This window comes from Chenopodium quinoa, unplaced genomic scaffold (genome assembly GCF_001683475.1).
Source record: "Chenopodium quinoa cultivar QQ74 unplaced genomic scaffold, ASM168347v1, whole genome shotgun sequence".
NCBI lineage: Eukaryota > Viridiplantae > Streptophyta > Magnoliopsida > Caryophyllales > Amaranthaceae > Chenopodium > Chenopodium quinoa.
In genome coordinates, this window is record NW_018742484.1 from 7,331,366 (window position 1) to 7,352,745 (window position 21,380).

Consider the following 21,380-nt stretch of genomic DNA (forward strand, 5'->3'; position numbering starts at 1 on the left):
TAATACCACGCAGGCTCATCAAACAGCGCTTTTTAGCTTTATTTAGGATTTGGCCCGAATTGTTCGGTAGATTCCCACGCGTTATGCACCCGTTCGCCATATTGTTCTCAACTCTTCTCACCTCCTGGGCGAGATAAGCTACCTTTAGCTAGGAGCCTCATTTCTTTCTGCATAGCTCCCTGAAAAAACAACGTTCCACTTGCATGTGTTAAGCATATAGCTAGCGTTCCTTCTGAGCCAGGATCAAACTCTTCTTTTGACTATGATTGGGTCCTGCAGTGGTAGAACCTCGTGAACCAGGCGTACTACTTCCCAACCTTCTGTGGACCTTTCTTCTCTTATGATTTTTGGTACTTTCTTGAGTTTAGTGATTGATATCAAAGAGAGTCTCAGTCTAGTAACTCAACTAATCTACTCGTAGAGTGCTAGTAGTCTAGTAGTAGCGTGCGTGGTAGTTAAGACTTCGCTCTTTCTTATCCGCTATGGAACCCCACTTGGAATGCAAATTAAGAATTCTTTTCGACCTTGCACCAAGCTAAGGAATCATAGCCGGGCCGGAACTCTTGATCTATCAATAAGAGGGTTTGAACTCAGTTAGCAGGGACTGATAGTCATCATTGAGGGTATGACCAATGAACTACTGCTGAGAGCGATAGACTGTCTGATTGAGAGAACATAACCGCATTGGATGAGTTCTCGTCACATCAGATCTTCTTTCTATGCAATTGGGCGATTTGGCTTTGTCAAAGCGAGGGATGGGGGAATACACAAGATCTTGATTAGTCTCAGCCGCTCTCCTTAGGGCAGAATCCGTTTGATATCCACCTGCTGCCACTAGATTAGATACTTGAGTTAGCTTTCATTTAGTAGCTTCATGCCACTCAAGCACACTCAAGTCTTTTGAATCAAAAGATTCATCCAGTTGGAAATTTCCACAACAGTATCTTTATATCACTAACAAAACCCGAGGCTGATACCTGAAAGGTCGAGTTCATGCCTAGAAGGCCCTATCTGTGCTACTAAAGCAGGTAAAGGAAATGAATGAAATCAGCTTCTTCAATTCGCATGTGGTAAGCCAAGCCCTTTTATCTTTTTTTTTTTAAGCTGCTTTTAGTTCTTCCTTTATTAAGATAAGGCAAATTCCCGAAGAATATGACATGGCCTTTCAGCCCTTCTTACTATGCTTTCCGTGGTAGCTAGGATAAGTCCTGGTGTTTTAGTTAGTTAGTAAAGGCTTTAGGAAAAGGCGTAACTGTTCTTGTCGGAAGGGCTGGGCTATAGATAAGATTTCGTTCTTTATTCCCCTGTAATATGTAATAGTAGTTCTAATCCATCTAGCAATAAAATCAGTTTTTTATTTCTCAAGCCTGTTTGAAAGCATGTGATAAAGCCTAAGCCATGTTAAGCTTCTTCTCCATTATCTGAGAAGGCTTACACTAAGGGGTAGATTTCTTTCCTTTCAAGCATTAAGAAAGTCAATTGCATATCCTTTTTTTATGGTGGTTACACTTGTAAGAAAGGCAAGCAAGAAAAAAGTATTTATGGCTGGCAACTGGAGGGAGACAGCACGAGGCAAAGCAAAGGGCAGAGCTTCGATAGTCCTAACAAGTCACTGAAAGCTCCTCTGGCGCACCCTAGCCGAGCGGTCCTCGCCTACACAAGAAAGCAGATTAGCTACCTCATTCTCTTATTGTGCAGGCGGGCCTGGGCGAGTGAGGTGTAGGGTTAGATTAGAGGGAGAAGGAGTCTCGAGCTTCATCCCATGAAGCGCCAGGGAACCATGCATTCCTCCCGAGCTGGGCTTTCGTGTGTCCGGAGTCCGATCAAATCAACTAGCGATCGGTTTATGGAACAAGGAGTTAAGCAAGGGCCAGGATATTTTTGGAAGAACCTGGGCAAAGTTAGTATCGTGTTCAACTCCGCGGGTTGGCTGGTTGGAAGGATTGCTTTCTGCCATCTGTCTTTCCTTTCTCTCTCTTCTCTTAGCAAAGAAAGTAGAAAAAAGTAAAACTTTTGGCTTGCTACAAGTTGGGCTCGGGTTTCTGGCTTGGAAAAAGCTTCCCCTTCAGTCGTCAGCTAGCTCGTTCTTGACAGATCCGAACGGGTGTTCATAATATGGAGTAAAAGGATTCGAACCTTTGCATGTCGGTACCAAAAACCGATGCCTTACCACTTGGCTATACTCCATATACGACCTGTTTTGGACGATAGAACGGGGGGAGGAGGAGGGGAAAGGGATTTCGAAGAAATTCGAGCCGTGCAAGGACGCGGGGATATAGCAAGTAAGTAGCATGATTCTCCCTTTAGGACCGACTACAACAAGCTCGCGACTCTAATAGAAACAAACAGTAAGCTCTCTGCTCTATTTGCTTGCAATGTTATGTCTATCAAAGTTGGCAAACGCTTCTTGTTCTCGTCCACCCCTTAATGCTTTGCAAGCACTAAGTAAGTAAACTACCTTTCTTTTTTTTTTTTTTTTTTTTCATAACCTAGACTAAAGAAGAAGCTCCTGAATCAGCAAGAGAATTGTCCTAACCTGCCACCGGTGACTTTTTCAGAGCTCCGCAGGAGAAGAAAGAAAGTCCGACTCCAATTTCTACAATTGCATTGCCTTACTCCCTGTTCTCTCTTAAAACTTTTTAAAGCTCGGCGAGAAAGAGTTGGTTAAGAACTATTGACTGTAACCCATAGCAGTTACAGTCAGGAGATGCTCGCCTTTGGAATTAAGATGGATGAAGAGGCACTTGAGCCTGGAAGTGATGAAATTCAGGGAAAACATGAAAGCGGTCACTATACTAGAGGAGGGCAAGACATGACCGCGACTTAAGATTCAAGTACCGTTAAAAAGACTAAAAGAACGAGATTTTTTCTCGATTTTTGTGCTAAAATTTTTTTTCCGTTAAAGATTTTAGGGGTCATGTTTTCTTTGAAGGATCCAAATTGAACTCGGATTTTGCAAAAAAAAGAACGTAGAAACCCCATTTTGTGAATTCGGATTTCCGTAGTTAAATTTGGAATTCACAAAACGGGGCTTTTACGTTTTTTTTTGTCAAACCTGAGCTCAATATGGTCTCTTTTGACCTAAAGTAACCCCTAAAACCTTTAATGAAACATTTTTTTAGCACGAAAATTGAGAAAAAAAATTAAACAGATGTAAAGTGGGCCCCACTAACTGCAACATATGACGGAGGGTTAACGAAAAGGTTACATCGTAGTCAATAAATGGACCTTCAAGTTAAAGCTTGAAATTTTTAAAAGGAGGGGACACAGCGTGGAAAAGTGAACACTTGAGGGTTACTGTATAAAATTTCTCAAATTATAAAAATAAAGTGAACAAAACATGATGCCCTGATAAGTTGTTGATACATTCATAGTCTTGTCCCCTAATCCTCTTTTTTAACGTTAAAATCATCTTATCATTAGAAGTTTAAGAATAAACTTTTAAATTGAGAGATATTCCAAATAAGCTCAAAAGAGGGAGAAATCTTTGATTGTCTACAAGATCACCCAATTGCAGTTGACTCAAAAAAGTACAAAATCAGGAAGAGATACAAATTAAATTTGGGAATGAATGGTCCAGCCAGCCCACATTCACACAATAAGGCTAAGCCATCAGGTTGAATTGTTGTGCTAGGCCTCGATCAAGTTCGATTTTTGGGTTTACATAGCAGCACCACTATATATCCCAATATTTACATATTACATTCATGAAAGACACAATGCTACTACTACGATGATGCAACTATTATGTCATTGATCCGATATTAGGATGTAAATTATGGTCACAATCAAGGGCAGAATCCTTTTACTACTTTCGTTTCATATTATTTGAATTTTCAAATATTTATATCTCACAAATAATACCCTACAATTGCAAATAATATGAAACGGAGGTAATATATAAAGATTGTTTCAGAGTATTCACTCTCACGTGATGGATGTTAGTACTCTCAATGTTTGTATATAATTGTCACTTAAAAAGTTTAGAATACACTATCTATTGGAAAAAAATTTAATAACATGTAGATGTGATATGTGGAAGATATCATAACAACAGTACTGCCACACTTGTATATGAGCTATTAACATAATGAAAAAGCATATCAATTCTAACAATAAAATCCGAGTAATTGTTTGCAATTTCGTTGGTTAATCCTTCCTGGTGATTAGATACCTTACAATGTGCTTAGAGGCCGGCGTGATTGAGTAAACATTATTGCCACAAGAAATTAATTAGTAAGCAAATTGGATCAAATAAACTAAATTGATTGATTGGACCATAGCATTTAATTTTATTCGTGTGTAACAAATAAGCACATTGTGATATTAGCTAGTTTCACTTTCAATTTATAAATAATAATCTATAATTATGGGATCTAGAGAGTACAATGCAATGCAACATATTCTCATACAACAACATCAATATTACACATCTTCCCACTTTTCTATAGCAAAAAATAGACTTGTGTCAAAACCAAAATTACAATTCTCTGACCATTTGCAATAAAATTGCACCAAATTAATCTACTAACATAAACTGAACTCATTCATGTACGTACCAACATAAACAAATGTGACTGGATTTACAAAAGAAAATTTATAATTAAAAAAAAAAAAAAAAAAACCATGTATTTCATGGCTATAAACTCATGCATGTCTTATAATTGAGTGATCATATGAGAAGCACAACCAGCAAAAAAGAAGAGAGCAAGCCCAAGAAAGAAATATAAGTGGCGCTAGAGGCAGAGTTGGGAGCATGAGGAGAAGAGGGAGTAAGAGCATGGGAAAAAACTTCGAGGAAGTGGCGGCCACGACCGGAGTAACCCTTGCCAGGGACGACGTGAACGTGTAGCTTCTGGCCGAGCTCGCAGTGAGTCCCAACGCTGCTGTAGAAGTAGTAGTCGCCGGTGGCGTTGAGCTGGACTACGGTTGGTCCTTTGTAGAACATGTTTATTACATTGTCATGACCACAATTGTCATAGTCTGCCTTTGATACTTGTAGCACGTTGTGTGCTCCCATTCTGTATGGAAACACTGCAATTTTCCCCAGATTATTTCAATTAGGTTAATGATAAGTGTAGGCCTTATGATTGTGAAGTTAAGAAAAGAAAATATTGAGAATAAATATGCATTACTTACACCAATCTATGCATGTTTTACACACAAGACATTATTTTAGAATATGTATTAAATGTTTATATGCAATTTTTATGTACTGGTATAAAAAATCCTTAGAGACAAAAAATAAAGTATCTCGAGTATTACATTATAAATATGATCTACAATTATTTTTGGCTAAAACCAAAGTTAAACATCAAATTAAGGTAGGAACGTAAACAAATAGATGTGTTAATTAAGGAATATATCAATGAACAAATTTAAGTTATCTCCCTTCCGCAATTTTACATCTTTTGTGAAGTTTTGAAGTTTTCCATTCTCATAATCACATTATATACCACTTATTCCATTGAAAGGGATCGAGAGACTTATAAAACCATAAAATAGCAAGAAAAATCAATATCGTAGGCATGGTTTAGGAGGATTATAATTTATCATGATTATTGATAATATAATTTGATTAGTTCATTTTAAATTTCAAAAGTAATTTGTTAAAGTTGTAACCTTAATTAATAATTTGATAGAGGTATAGAATTATGGACGAGATTTTTCAATTCGCCGTTATATTGACCTGATCCAAACTCAACCTCAACGAACTTAAACAATCCGAAACTTTAAAAACTCACCTAATTTATCACCAACCCCAAAAGTTCTAGGCTTAGCCCAATTTGCAAAGAAGGTGACATTAGGGGGTATTTCCCAACCATCAGTTCCTCCAACAACATGAATCAATGCGCTAGTAGATTGCAGCAAAACGCAGCACATTAAAACCACCAACGGCAATGCGATGCGTATCACAACCATCTTTTCTACCAGCAAAATTTAAATCTTAACCTGTTCAAAAGCCTTTAACAGGTTGAACTTTTATACCAAACTTAAAAATAAAATGTGTTTTAATTTGGAAGGTGAAGTTTTTGTTATTAATGGGGTGGTTGTTATTTTATATAATTAACAAAAAATTAGGTTAAAAGGCATACATTTGATGTTATCTTTAATTAAGCTTTTTACTAATATTAGTATAAACGCCTAATATAACTATTTTTTAAAGTGTTAAAATCTAACAATAATTAAAGTGTGGTGGTTAATTTGACGTTTTAATACACATGAACTGCATGCATGCACTCTAATTATAGAATGGTAATGAAGCACCCCACGTGAAATAGAAATTTCATTAACCATAATTTGGTAAGTTTTGTTAGTGGCTGGGATCATATTGTGTCAATTTGCCAATTTGGTACATAAACATAGGTTTCCCAACGAAGACAATTAAACTTATTTAGTTCTTGTCATAAAAAAAAAAAAAAACACTTATTTAGTTACAAATACATTACACTGCACCATGCACTCACACAATTAATAAACTATGTAAAAATTAGTAGTTTTCATAAAAAAAAAAAAGAAAAAGAAAATAATGTAAAAATTAGTACATGAAGGTATTTCGTTTGTAACATTTAGTTTGAAACATCTAAAATGAAAGTGATTGATAATTAGGGGAGGGATTAATAAGCATATAAACCTAGATCGGTGCAATGTTGTAATCTGCAATAATTCCCAATATAGGAATAATAAGTTTAACATATAATACTCTTATTCATTTTTCAAATTATGAATAATTTTCCCACACATTTCGATTAGTATACAAGGAATAATTTCCTTCTTGAAAATTAATTATGTGTATAACGTGGATGGGATATTAAAAGTCATCAATTATACGAGTAATGTTTACTCCGTAAGGAATTTAAGTTAGAAATTGTATGAATGCGGATATTCCTCTTTATATTCATAAATTTAAATATCATATCCGTTAATTCAAATATAAACTTAATACATCAACATTTTACCAGCTAAATAGATATCCATTACTCGCAACTAATTTTGTTATAACTTAGTCAAAACTTAAATCACTACCTCAAACGTTACCGCAGAACAAGACTTATGTCTATTGCACAAGTACAACATTAACTAAACTAAACTAATGGCGCAAAAACCATTTCTACAAGGCTCTATTACATTCCACGGCCCACTAGAAAACACGTCAACAAAATAAAAAAAATTCTTACACCAATGTTCTGCTCTTTGCCCACAAATTGACATTTCTTGGGGAGGAAAAACACCTTCAAATTGTTTATAATTCCTCTCCTTAAACCCTAAATCACTATATAATTTTCCCCAAATTTGTTGTTCTTCAATTTGGTAATCAATCAAGTTTGTTTTTCTTCTCTTTGAAGAATCTGCAGATAATGGAAGCATCAAAAGCAGTTTGTGGGAAAGAAGCATTGGATCTTCTCAATTGCGTTGTTGATTCAAATTACGATGAAGAGAAATGTCGTAAATTTTTGCAATCTCTTCGCCAGTGTGTCCTCTCCAAGGTTTTCTCTCTCTCCTCCTTTGTTATTTATTTTTAATTTTCTTACATTTCAATGGGAAGTGTTGCATTCTGATTGTTTCTTGATTTCATACATTTTTAAGTTATTTTTCTTAAATTGTGACTATTTTTTCTCCTATTTTGCATCTTAAGATTTTGATGAGATGAAATTAGCAAAGTTAGAATCTTAATTGTAGAATCCAATTATTGTTTTCTGCCTCAAATTTATGAAATTTAGAGGTGTTTGAATAATATGTTAAGAACGAAAAAACCAATTAGTTGTGATTGATGGTGGACTATGATTGCAGAGAATGACGGGTTGAACTATGTAAGATGTAATGTCGATAATGTATACCATATTGTTGGAATTTGTTATGGTGCTGTGCTGAATTAAATCCATTTTATAGCATAAGATCAGTGCCCCGTTGTTCTGGAGGATTGACTGTTGTTAGATGTTAGAATTCGCGATGATGGTTTATGTTTGATACATGCGGTCTCTTAGTTGTTGCAACTTGCAAGTGCCAATAAGACACATTGGAGACTCTGATTAGTTTAATCTGGTTAGATGTTAGATATCGTTTTTGTGATGGTCCATGCTTGAAATTTGCAGTCATTTAGATAGTGCAAGAGATTAAGAAATAAGAATACACTGGAGACTCTGATTGTCCTAACCTGTGCCATTACCTTGGGACCCCATAATAGATCGTAGTTAGACTTGAGTGATTAAGAGATAAGGATCTAATGATGCTTACACGCACCTTGACATTCTAGCCTACTGGGTTGTTGCTTTTGGTTATTGGGCTTTTTTCATATATTTGCTATGTGAGACTAGACTATAATAGAAGGACCTAAATTGCTGCTCAATTTTACACTCTCTAAGTTCTGAATTCTTTGGCAATGAACGTAATCCCTGTAGGGCATTCATGGCAGTAAGTTAATGCTAAACCAACCTTAATGTCTTGGATAGGTTTTGGGTGCAAGTATGTTGTAATTAGTGCTACTTAGAATGTACCACGTGCCACTGTGCCAGTATGTGGAATTGGTATGGGAACATTATGTGCTACCTAGTTTTACACTTTTACCACATTAGTCCAAATGTACATCGTGTACGCATACCAAATTTGCACATTCCAGATTGTGGTGTGCGGGGGAAGTTGTGAAATATACAATACCAGTGGCAATTCACTGAATCACTGGTATGGTCTTGTGAAGTTTGAAAAAATGAATTTCTAGTTATGCTTGGAATTGAGTAAATTGAGGAAAGGCATGTTGCACAGCTGCTCAGTTCTTGTCATGCGATATAAGTATATAACCCTACTTGAACCATCATGTCTTGTTATTATATGTGGAAAAATGTATTGATGTTCTAATACTCTGTCACTCTATGTATGCTTACTTTGTTGGAACACTTGCTGTTATAAGGGTTGCATCATTGCAGCATATTTATGTTTATTGCCTTAAGTTGTAATAGTCTATCTCTATGTTTCTGGCCTATGGTATTGTCATGGTGCTGGTTGTTTGAGCAAAATAATGCAAGAGACTGATTTAATAATGGTGAATATGATTGATCTAGGTTTTTAGATTAAAGCAAATTTGGCTGATTGCTGTTTCTCCCCCCATAATGTTAGACTTATAAGCCAATTTATCTCTTGAGGGCAAACTGTTGATGTTGCTTCTACTGACGTTGTTGTTCAATGTTTCATTATAGAAAGTGAAGAAATTCTCGCTACCTGACGAGAAGTCGCCAGAACTCCAGAAGTAAATCATGGCAGCAAAAGGCAAGCGTGAATTGGTTAGTAGGAATTAGTGTTGTAACGAGTTTATAAAGGCAGCATGTGTAGACCATTGTTGAGAATTTTGTAGATAGAATTGCTGTGGAAGGCTTGAGTTCTTGAGGCTGGTTTCAATTTATGATTTACTAAGTTTTCTGGTCTTTCAAGCCATCAAACAGATATTTTCTTTCAATTGTTACAGGCGAAATATAAACATGTCAATTGAAAGGCATTTTTCAATTCTTTGCTCTTTCTTCAGTTCCAGTGTTACAGACTTACAACTTATGAACCTTCTTAATATTGCTAGAGAAGGCATGTTTATAGTCTATCTTTTTGTTTTTGCCCCCTTAAATTTCTAGTCTATAGCACAGTCTATACGAATTCTATAAGTATGGCTGATTTGCAGATGTGAATAAATGAGGACAACTAGCCAAAGGCATAATGATTAAACCAGAATCGAACATTTCTAATCACAACCCGAGCCACCCTTTGCATTGGCATTGTACAAAGAATTAGCTAACGCTTAAAAAAAAAAGTATTCCATGATTAGTTAGAAATCTTAAAATGCACAAATAAGCTAGCTAGATACGTACTCCTTATGTCCCATTAAGATTGTCTTATTTAACCATTTTTTGTGAGAGTTTTTTTGGATCAAACAAAACAATGTTAATGAGACGAAGGGAATATAGTTTACTTATGTAGAAAGCAACAAAACCAAATTGAACATTCATTATATTAGCAGATTAATACAGTTACCAGAACATTCATGTTGACTTACCAGAACTTTTTTGGAAAGAAGAAGACTTACGAGAATTAATACAGTTAAACATACTAAAATTGCGAAAGATTAATACAACTTCACAGCAAAGCCAAAAGTAATTATTCCCAGAGGAAAGCTCCCATAGCATACTTCCTCTTTTGTTCCAAAGTTCCAATCACCGGCAAACCATAAGAAGCAAGCAAGCAATCTAGCTTCCACTCTTCCATTTTCTCGTAGTCGCCTTTCTTATACCTGGGATAGTGCAGAGGCATCTGGAAATGATTACTGCTACAAGACTTCCTCTCCTTTCGTTCATCAACGAATTTTGAACCTCCATTGACTGATGGCTGAGCAGCCAAGTGTTTTCCAGCATTGCCGAAAAATCTCTCAAACATTGTAAGCATTGTGTTTATTTATATGAGATCTTAGGGAAAGATTTTATATTTTAATGTCATGAGCAACTTCAATGTTCTACGGAGTACCTTTTATAGGGGTGTTGGAGAAGGTAAGGGGGTAAGTTTTTAGAGAACCAAGAATAAAGAAATACAAGAAATGCATTTTTATTGAATAAATTGGAATTATTTATAAAAGAATTAATATTAAATCAGTGAGATTTTGATAATAGAACCAAATTCCTGAACCATTGTTACCTTGAGCCACAAGCCCACACTTGCTTCTAGTTGGGATTTGTGTTATATGTCTTTGTGCAGCAAGCTATTCTCTGATATGCCGCATGAATATATTCTGATTTTACCAGACTGAAGAATTTGCAGTAAGAGAATATGTGAACAAAATAATACAAGTATTATACTTATAGGTGATTTAACCTTTTAAAGGTTACATAATATTCAACGATAACTAAGCAAAATTACAAAATGATTTAAAAAATTTACTTACAATTCACAAGGATATTGCTTTCCAAAAAATAATTCAAAGTCGTGTTCAGTTTCGTATATGACTCACCACATATTCCCTTGGTCTTGCAACCAGTCCTTTCTCCCGCGGAACCTTAAGTAGGCAGCACCACCAATTCCCAGAATAATCAGGAAATCAGCACCTCGGAGAGCATAAACCGGAATTATCAGGAAATTGTTCACTATCTTCTCAAACTATGATTCAAAGTGCAGATGCAGAAAGGCATATTCTTTTGGCCCAATGAGGTCAGGAATTCACCCTTTCTATAGCAACTTCTTTCAGATTCGCATGCTCTGGTTTTGCCATAACAGGTAACTCCACAAGCACATTTGGAGGAGCGAAATACATGTGCAATGACATCATGCATATAATGATACCCAAGAAAAGCTGCAAAATTGCAAGGGAAAAAGAACGCCATCAACCCTTTGAACATGAAACAAACCAACTAGAGGTTTTAAGAGGTGTGTCCTCCATCCTAAAAATAATGTCCTCTTTTTCAATAAGTTTTGAGCAAGTAGCAGACACAGAGATATTGCAATGGACATGCATTGTAAAGCACTCCACCTGTAAATAATACGAAGTAATATATTTCGAACTATATACTGTTTTAGATGTTCAAAGAAAGTGATTATGATTATATTTCTTACAAGAACTCACGTAGAATCAGTGATATGGAGGAGGTATATAAAAGAAATGTAATAAGATTTAATTACAATAGGTGAACTGGCAATTAATCTTAAACAGAGGGAACTGAAACAATAACACGTTAACTAGTTTTTTCTGTTGAACAGATCATATAATTGTACAAACAAACTTTTAGGCCTTGTTTGGTTCTGTGTAATCAAGCAATGAAATTTCCAATGCAAATTCAACTCCCTGCTGGCCTGCTCCATACAGGAACTCTGATCATGTGATCCATATTAACAAGCTAATCACTATACACTCCTATTTCTTTTAGTTCTTTCCATTTGGATCTGGCCACTATTTAGGATTAAATCAAAGTGAATCTTATAACTTTTTCCAATATATATATATATATATTATAAGCATATTTATGCGGGGTATCGTTTGGTACTTTGGTTCATATCAATGAGTATGTTGAGAATATCTACATTTTATGATTTTTAAAGATATTAATTATAAAAATATGCATTTGGCAAAGGGAAATGGGAAGAGCAATTAGAGACCAGAGGGAGTATTTTCCATATCTAGGAAGCCATCAGGTGAACCAAATAATCGTTACAATAAATATAGAAGGTAGAACTGTAGCACAAATATTTGGCTTTTAGAAGTAGGCTTAGAAATTCATTATATCATTCCAATTCCCATGGGATGTTCATGTCAGGAAGCTATTGAGCTCTAAGAAGATAGGTTCAAGCATACGTTATAACTTAATAAGGTATTGTTCTCCTAAGTTTATTTAAATAAATTTCAAAATATAAATTTAGTAAACATACGTTTAGTTCAGCAAAATCTTTTATATAATTTAAGAGTCAGTTAACTACAACCCTCCAAAAGCCCACTTCTCAAATCTTATGCATTTTAGGGTTTTTTTTTTTTTTTTTTTTTTTTTTTTTTTTTTTTTTTTTTTTGTGGGGGTGGGGGGGGTGGGTATAACCTCCAATTAAATAACTTCCATTTCTCCAATTTTATTTATTTATTATTTTTTTTAATAACTTCCACATCTCCTATTGTTTTTCTTTTTAAATATATACATGCTTTGTATATACCGTGCGTTTAGCACGGATACACTTTAAATTAAGCTAAGAACAACATAGCCCGAGTCTGCTTGTAAATATACTTCCTCCATTCTGATCTACTTTCCAATGCATGATTTGGACTATACATATATATTAAGAAAAATCTATATCCTGAAAGATATATTATTAAGAAAAAATTATATCCTGAACGATACTCCCTCCGTTTTTTTTTAATAGGCTAGAGATGAGATTGCGCGGAGTTTTACGTGGTTTAATAAAATAAGTTGTTAGTGGTGTGAGAGGGAGTGGGGACCATTGGAGGAGTGAGATTGATAAAGTAAGGAGTGGGGACATTAGTGAGTAAAGATATATTATTTAATTGTAAGAGAATTCCAAAAATGGAACTCTAGCTTATAAAAAAAATGGACGAAAATAGTAACTCTAGTTTATAAAAAAAACGGAGGGAGTATGTATTAAGAAAAATCTAACAAGACCCCACATGCTTTTATCTTTTCTTATCATGGTCAAAGAGAGTCAAAAGTGTAAAAGTCCAAATGCGGCAAATTTTTTTAAAAAATGGAGGAAGTATAAAAATACTTCATCCATTTTTTTTAATTATTCTAAAATGTAGAGGATGCGCACATTTAATGAAGCCAAATGTTGGGGAGAAATGGAGATAAATAATAAAAAAAATAATGTTACAATTAATATGAAACTTTCAAAATAAGAAAAAATTGCAATTAAATCAGAGAGTGAAGTATACGATTCCTCCGTTTTATATAAATTGCAATGTTTTTTATTTATGAAAGTTTCATACCCATTGCAACATTTCCTTATTTGTATGTATTTTCTCCATATCTCTCTCTTCATCACATGAGTTATTCCTTTTCTTTCGCTCTGTCTCTCTCCCCAACCCCCATCACATGAGTTCTTCATTTTATTAATCTTTTTACTCTTTTAATTAAATGGGTAACTCAAGTTCAGCAGATTCTCTACAGTTGCAATATACATTCTATGTTTTATCTTATAATTGCAAGCAAGTGAATAGGGCCACAACCCACGGAAAAAGGCGAGTGAATGGAAATGGGGTAAGTTAGCCCATGTGATTATTTAATAAGTAGAGTACAAAGAGAGAGAAAAGTAAGGGTGAGTTCCATTCACTTGATTATCACTTTTTTTTTGGTTAATCTAAACTTATCTAGCTTAATAGAACTTATTTTGGTCGCAAATTGAACTTGGATAGTCTTCATTAACCTTATTAGAGCTTATCTTATCTTATTTGAGCTTATAATTGGAATTAAGGTGAACTAAGCAAGGCTAAGAAGAACAACTTGCTCACAAAAGAAGGATATATTTGTAATATCACATGTAAAAACTTTTCATTTTAAATTTAGTGGCCAGTGATATGTTATATCTGTATAGGAAAGTGATTCTACTAAATAAACATGGAGGGAGTATATGAGACAGAGGAAGAATTATTTTGATATGCACTTACAAAACCATTATCTAATCCAGATCACCCACTAATGAATTTTGAATATTTTCTTTGATTAAAGATATGCAAGAAAAAATTAAGTGCCTTGTTTTTCTAGAAAGAGCATGCAAATAATCAATTTGGGATAACCCAAAAATTGAGATATGTCATTTCAGGTTTATAAATTCAAACCATGAGTCTATAAGAAAAAAATGCTGCAAGAAGAATGTCACATGTTAACCCCTCCCCTTCTCGGGGGTTTTCATTTTATTTTATTTTATTTTGGTGTGGAGGGGGGGGGTGTTTGTCAGTCACTCTGTAACATAAAAGAAATATGATCAGGAAGAATAAGATAATAATTAGTGTGTATATGCAAAGACAAACCTGTAAAGTTGGCTTAAATTCGAACAGGTAAGCAGACAAGAGCATTGTCAGTAGCATTGCCATTGAAGTTGCATATACCTGAAAAATATAATGAATTCCCATGAAACAGAAAATTACTTGTGCTGTAATAAGAACTTGCAATTAAGAAATCTATTATTCCAAACACAAGTATTTGTTAGTAGAAACTAAAATTGGACATCCTACCTCATATGAACCTTTGGTTTCCATTACTAGGTGTATTAAGAAAATATATTTACCTTCACAATGTTATCTGCATACTTCATTATCCATGAAACTAGTAGCCCAGAAGACCCTAAGTTTAGAACCACGAGCCAGGTTGCCATACTATATCCATCAAAAAGGCGTTGCCACCATGGCCCCTTTTCAAAACCACTTGTGAAATCATCCAAAACTAGGCGTGCCAAGTTGAAGATAGTGCCAAATCTGGAGAAGTAAAAAAATGACTGCATTACTGCCTGATATCTAACAAAGTTCACAAGAGAACTGATATAAGCACCACTGTCTCCAAACAAGGTAGAAGTTTGAGTAACAGTGCAAAACCCGAAGAAAAAATAAATTGATTCCAACCTTTTTTTTTTTTCTCCCAAATACTGGTGTTCATCTATTCAATCACTAATCAATAAAGAGGTTGGATTAGAGGATAGTAAAGGTCTAACCATGTAAGGCTGCTTTTCATTTCCTTTTTTTTCTGGAGGTGAGGGCGTTAAGGTGCATAAGTAGCTAACAAGCAGAGATGATGCTCAGAGATTGTAATCAGAAAGCAAACATAAAATTTACATAGTTACAAATACTGAAATAATTCTGTTCAAAGTAAAGAGCAAAGGTAAGTCAATTGCTACTATGTGGCCATGTGGTATACCTCCCTCTTTAACAATCCTCGGGATAGAGGAGAGCAATTCACCTTGCCTATAGCATATTCCCAAGTAAAACAGAGGTATTGCTCATAACTTCAAATAGATTATGCCTATATGTACAGTCCGGGAAGAAACATAGGACACTATGGCTGAGTATAGATTGGAGAAAGATCAACAGTACAAAAGGGGATTATATTTTCCAAATTAAAAGGCATCTTATTTTACATGTCGCTATCACAACATTATTCAAGCATAAAGTAGGAGCAAAGTAGCAAACAACCTAAGGGGTGGGTGATTACCAGATAAATGCTACTGGCGGTCTAAGTCAAATCACCAAACAAGTCAGTATGCATGATACCATGCAATCATGATAATACCATAAATGCAAGCCTAAGCATGTAACTCAGATAGAGATACCTACGTATAAAGTTGTACATTCTGCCAATACAAGCTGTCATTGTTTTTCTTCATGAGGAACTCAGTATAAACACCAGCTAATGCTGACAGACAAGCTGACAAGATCCCAAACATATACCCTTGGATTGGTGCTGAGAGAAGTGAGTCACATGACGACGCTCCACAGCCTTTGACCTATGATGAGAGGGAAAAAAGACAGATTAAACGTTACATTGGCAAGGTACAAATGAATTGCCACAGATCATTAACAGATAATCTCTTCAGAAATTCCATGTTCTACCTTCTTCTCTTTGCTCTTTTATTTATTTATTTATTTTTTATACTGGGGGTGATTGGGTTGGGGGGGGGGGGTGTTCATAATGAAAGCTGTGTTGAATTGTTGATTAAATTACTGTAGACAGAAAGCATGTCCCATGCCCCTAGGTAGAAAACCATCATTAATCTTGATAACTATCTTTGATACTGGCTTTGATGTAATAGTAGGTATTAACATGCACCTCCATAATAATAATTTCAGAACTGCACTTGGAAAAAAGGAGCATACGGGTTTGGAAGTATCACCTGGCTTGTGGTTGTGCCAACAGCCAACAGAATTATTGCCATCCATTGCAAGTTTGTCAACTTTTTCTTTAAAAATAACCTGCATGACAAAAAACCTTCAGAACTAAATTCCAACTTATATATAAACATGAGTCTGCTACAAATTAAATAAAAAATTCAAAAAAATTGTTACATATAAAATCAGCTTAAACATAAGAGGATATGAATCAAGAAGTTTTGAAAAGAGTGGAAGCACCTAAACAGTATCCCAGTGGTAACAATCTTGAGATTGCCCATGATCTGGTAAGTGGATGTATCCACATATGTGAGGGTGGCAAACTGAACATTGTTATGAATCAGATATATAACAGATGGTATTGGAAACAGTCGCACAGTTTTCCAATCAGTTGTCATCCTTAAAGAAGGTGAAGTGCGGACCTCCCTCCAAAGAAGTATGCTGGATACCACCAGCTAGCATTACCAACACAAAAGATGTAAATAAGTCAATAGGAAGCAATGTTGAACTATGAAGTCACATAAGAAGCTCAAAATTCAAGTCTCCGAGCTACAAGGGAATAGAAGGAAGCACCTTGAACACCTCAGCGAGAAACGGAACGGTTGCATAATCATACTTGTAACCACCATTACTCTGTGATAAAGTAGTTAAAATGCCCTGCCACACATAAAGTAGAGGCTAAGCATAAGATACAGGTAATTGCTCATTTGTTAATATACAAATTCAAATGAAAATTCAAGTATTAAGTTATCAGAAAACAATATTGCAGTTCGAAACTTGGCACTAAGGTTAAAGATGTTGATGAACTTAAACCCAGCATCCCAGAGAAGCCTTTTGTCACCATATGGTGACACAGGCTGATGAGCAAGTTCCCGCTTATTTGGATAGTATGGGGCATCGTAGGTTGTTACGGGTGTTCCTGGGACCAACAATTAGAGCTGAATTTCAAAAGAACATTTGGAGGAACAAAAGTGTTCAGCAGTGACCGCCAAATAAGTTCATGTTAAACTCCAGCAAGGGTCAACTTTAAAGGTATCCATGTTTCCTTCTTTTTTTTTTTTCCTTAAATTAATTGCTAGTGGGATGGCGTCCTCGTGTACTTTGTAAATAAACGAGTTTGATATGGAAAAGTAAAAATATCATTCTGTATGTAAGGGAAAATATGTGAAAGCTGTATTATATCCATAAGCGCATGGTCATAAAAACAAGAAGTTAGAGCCATAAAACCCATAATAAACTCCTGGTAGATATAGGTCTCTTTAGGATGCTCCTTTGACCCAAGAATGATTTCCCAAACAAATTTGCCTTTTCTTTTCTTACAATTTAAAATTCATGGCATCTCTATCCCTTCACACAGCATAGAAAAACATGGATGTAGAACAGAGTTAACATTGGATAACTGCTTCATCAATAGCAAGTGTATTCGGCAATCTGAACAGTATAAATATGTTCACAAGTCACAACTCACGTTACTGAATTCATCCTTCCTTAAATTCCTGTAAACAACTATTTCCAAGTCCTCCATTAAACTACAATATATGGTAAAAATAAAACAAAATAAATTCTGGGAAGTTCCTTCAGTCACCCCACGTCTTATTCATCCGTTTAGAGGTTAAACTACTCCGTACTTAAACAATTTTACTCCCTTTATGTGGTAACGATGGTCACATTGTCCCCCCTCTTTGATTAAATAAATGCCATAGTTTTGATAAGAGATCCTTTGTAGAAGTTGGTACAGTTCCACATTCTCCAGATCACTCTTAACTCCTAAGTAGGGACATCTTAGAAAATTTCCAATCATACACCAATGCTATTTTGAAAAATACAACAGCATTTTTCACACCCCTGATGATATTTTCAAAATACTAATCACTTTCCTTTTACAAATGTTGTTTTAACTTCTACTCGCTTTTACTTGATTACTTTTTTGTATGTAGTTTTTTTACCCTCTAATTAACTAGTATATGTGACTATCGTTTCTGTAAGGGGGGGGGGGGGGGGGCAGCTGCACAAAAGTTCTTCACACATGGATGAACAAACTTGATTCCAATAATTTCTTTAGAATTATGCTTCATAACACTCCACCTCCTCAATTTGCACTAGAATTGAAGTTAAGGAAATCCAATAAAACAAGAAATAAAGGTATCAAGAAAATTAGCAAAAACAAAACGCAAACATAGGGAGGTAGGCGCGGAGTTCAGGGGGTAATCCATAAATCATTCGATCCTTCAAGATGCGTTTACAATAAACGGGCTCCTGCTCCATCCTCGTACTTAGTACACAATATTGGTCCAGTGAATACTACTTCCTAAGTCTAATTCTCCTAAGAGCTATATTCTGCTACACAAACACCCATTTTAGGTGAAATTTTCACTGATAATCATAATAAAACTGCATTTCTAATGTGCCCAAATTAAACAAATAGCTCCATCATATTAATCACACTAACATTCACAAGTAACTTAAATACCCAGAAATATAAAAATTAACAACAAATTGCAGAACATATAAAAAAGAAGAAGAAAACCCCATTAAAAATAGAAAACTTAAGAATCAAATTCATATAAAAAAAAAAAAAAATTCAAATAAAAAAATAAAATAAAAATGATACGATTTAAGCAGACCTGAGAACTGGTGAGGATGGTGAGAAGAGCAGCTACGAAGTACCACTGCATTGAGATCTTCCCTTTTTAATCACCCTTTGAAAAAGAAAATTAGGGTTCTAAAATTAGGGGGAAAAAGATGAAATTTTGCGGATCTTCATTGGGAAGAAATCGTAGTGTAGTAGAGAAATTGAAACTCGGAAAATAAGTAGAATTTTTAGAGCTGGACTGTAAGACGGAACTCCGACGAAGATCCAAGAAAAAGGGTAAATTTTGATAGCAAAATTGGTATGATTGAGGGTGGAGTGATGAGTGATGTTAGCCTGAAGAGTGCGAAAAACTGTAAATTAGCAAGCGAGGAGTGAAGCAACTGTGATGCGAAGGAAGGGAGAAAGTGAATCATCAACAACACGATTTAGGAATTTTTATTACTGTACTTCATTTAAAATTATTATTTTTTTTCATTAAAAATCATGAGGGAAATTCGTAATGTAAATACGAAAATCATGTTAAGTTCACCTTATATTACTTATTACGGAGTATTAAATGGATATTACGGAATACATATTAAGGTTAGGGTTTGTTTGTTTCATTTTATTTTAATTTATTTAGATAAAAGAATTTCTAAGGAAATAAATTCAACAAAAAAAAAGTATAGAATATTCGTTCAAACAAATTAAAATAAGTTTAAATAAAATAAAATAAGCTTAGATATTCTTATAAACAAATAGGTTTAGATAAATTCATATAAAATAAATTCAGAGAAAATCGGATAAATCAAACGGAGACTATGAAAACCTGTAGTTATGTCTTGAAATCAAGATTTACTTTACATTTAAGATTATTCTTGAGCAAATGCATCTATTAAGCAAACAATTTCCACATATAATGCTCGACACAAAATCCTGTTAATTCAGCTCAAAAACTCTACCAAAGGAGATACATACCAACAAATATGAGCAAATCATTTCATTGGCAACGTATAAATTTGTGGAAGTTTTTTTTTTTTTTTTTTTTTTTTGAAAGAAAAACTTGAATACGATTTAGCAAAGGTTGTTATTTACACTGATACACACGGGTGCACTGTGCATCCAAAAATTTAATCATTAAATTAGCAAAAAAACATAACCTTGGTGCATCTTGCACCCGCATGTATATAAAAATATACAAAAAACCAGATAGAGAGACATGTTATCATATATTTCATATAGCTTAATTTAATACTATTCTGCAAACTAGCTATAGTGTGACGAACAGACAATAATGTACTACTTGTAGTAATTAAATAAAATTAAAAATATCGTTACAAAAATAGATGTAAAATTAAACTTGAGTGAAATCTTATCAAAAATTCAACAGTAGACATGGACAAGTCAGTTAAAGCATCAAGAACAATTTACTCCTCACAGCAAATAAATGAGATAGCACCCTAAAAAAAAATGAAGTTAGTTATTACAGTGCTTGGTATTTGATGCTATATATTGTTGTAGCAGTTTTTTATATAGCAATCTTGTGCATACGATTAACTTCCAAGCCCCTGCATTGCATGGCTGCATACATAAATTAAAGTTTAAAGAAGATATACCCGTGAACACACTTGCAAATATAGATAGGGTGATATATTTTAGATAATACAAGATTCAACTCATTTGTATTTTCACAATTGAAAAAAGTAATTAACACTCTCTTATTTTTTCTTTTTCTTTTTACTAGTACTAGCAACACTAACCGTAGGTAATGTGCAAAACTTAAAGGAATGAAATAGTATAGGGTTAGTTGTCGATAAGCTACATGTAGATAACTAAAAGCCTAAAAGTAGAGGGAGTAGTATTACTAATAGACTTGTAGTAGAGATGGTTATTAAGGGCAATTCAATTTGATAATCTGATCTTTGGTGTGAACATCTTTACTTCTTTAGTACAAAGTATGTTGCAATTAGTAGTGTATAATACTCTCTTTGCAACTTACTAATACTAGTAAGAAAATTAAATGGAAAAACTATTACATCGTTACTTTCCAGGCCAATATAATGATTTTCTTACAAAAAGCTAAACATAAGCTCCATCTGTTTGAAAATCACTCTACAATAAACTACAAGGAAAGGATAAAAAAAAAATAATAATAATAATAAAAAAAAAAGGTATGGAGGAAAAAAAAGTTTATCCGTTTTTCCGAAGCGACACTCTTTCCGTAAATCTTTTTAGGGTTTAAAGAGAATCTCGCTTGAAATTCAAGGAATTGACCTACCTGATCCAACCCCTTATCCGTTAATACTAGAAGATTATTAAATACTCCCTATGTATGCCATGAAAAGGGGGAGGAAATCAAAGGGATTTGGATTATTTTTTTTATTTTTGAAAAAATAAATAAAAAAATAATCTCAACCCTTTATTTCTACTAATTCGTGTATTACAAGCTCAGGACAAGAAACTATATCATCT

General features: G+C 34.5%; 2 protein-coding genes and 1 long non-coding RNA gene across 3 annotated transcripts; 1 reads left to right on the forward strand and 2 right to left on the reverse strand.

Moving 5' to 3' along the window:
* Window positions 1-4,281: 4,281 nt before the first annotated feature.
* Window positions 4,282-5,978, reverse strand: LOC110719639 (umecyanin-like). Its single transcript, XM_021898615.1, has 2 exons — window positions 5,745-5,978; window positions 4,282-5,034 (listed from the first exon to the last, which is right to left on the reverse strand). Exons 1-2 carry the CDS (start codon window positions 5,920-5,922, stop codon window positions 4,673-4,675), a joined length of 540 nt encoding a protein of 179 aa, XP_021754307.1. The 5' UTR covers window positions 5,923-5,978; the 3' UTR covers window positions 4,282-4,672.
* A 940-nt stretch (window positions 5,979-6,918) lies between these two features.
* LOC110719640 lies at window positions 6,919-9,495 on the forward strand. The gene is made up of 2 exons (XR_002511147.1): window positions 6,919-7,487; window positions 9,192-9,495. It is a non-coding gene; the product is annotated as an uncharacterized LOC110719640 (long non-coding RNA).
* Window positions 9,496-10,763: 1,268 nt separating this feature from the next.
* LOC110719641 (CMP-sialic acid transporter 1-like) lies at window positions 10,764-19,371 on the reverse strand. Its single transcript, XM_021898616.1, has 8 exons — window positions 18,961-19,371; window positions 16,910-16,993; window positions 16,577-16,791; window positions 16,342-16,420; window positions 15,785-15,954; window positions 14,746-14,932; window positions 14,489-14,566; window positions 10,764-11,317 (listed from the first exon to the last, which is right to left on the reverse strand). The coding sequence occupies exons 1-8, from the start codon at window positions 19,009-19,011 to the stop codon at window positions 11,177-11,179; spliced, it is 1,005 nt and encodes a 334-aa protein (XP_021754308.1). The 5' UTR covers window positions 19,012-19,371; the 3' UTR covers window positions 10,764-11,176.
* Window positions 19,372-21,380: the final 2,009 nt, after the last annotated feature.

What these genes read in the sequence shown, in the direction of transcription:
- LOC110719639 (XM_021898615.1), bottom strand. Translation starts at nt 5,922, where the DNA reads ATGGTTGTGATACGCATCGCATTGCCGTTGGTGGTTTTAATGTGCTGC. An exon ending in TGGGGTTGGTGATAAATTAG is followed by an intron (nt 5,035 to 5,744) that starts GTGAGTTTTTAA and finishes GGAAAATTGCAG; the next exon opens with TGTTTCCATACAGAATGGGA.
- LOC110719641 (XM_021898616.1), bottom strand. Translation starts at nt 19,011, where the DNA reads ATGCAGTGGTACTTCGTAGCTGCTCTTCTCACCATCCTCACCAGTTCT. An exon ending in ATGCAGATAACATTGTGAAG is followed by an intron (nt 14,567 to 14,745) that starts GTAAATATATTT and finishes TATATTTTTCAG; the next exon opens with GTATATGCAACTTCAATGGC. An exon ending in AATTTAAGCCAACTTTACAG is followed by an intron (nt 11,318 to 14,488) that starts GTTTGTCTTTGC and finishes GCAATTTTGCAG; the next exon opens with CTTTTCTTGGGTATCATTAT.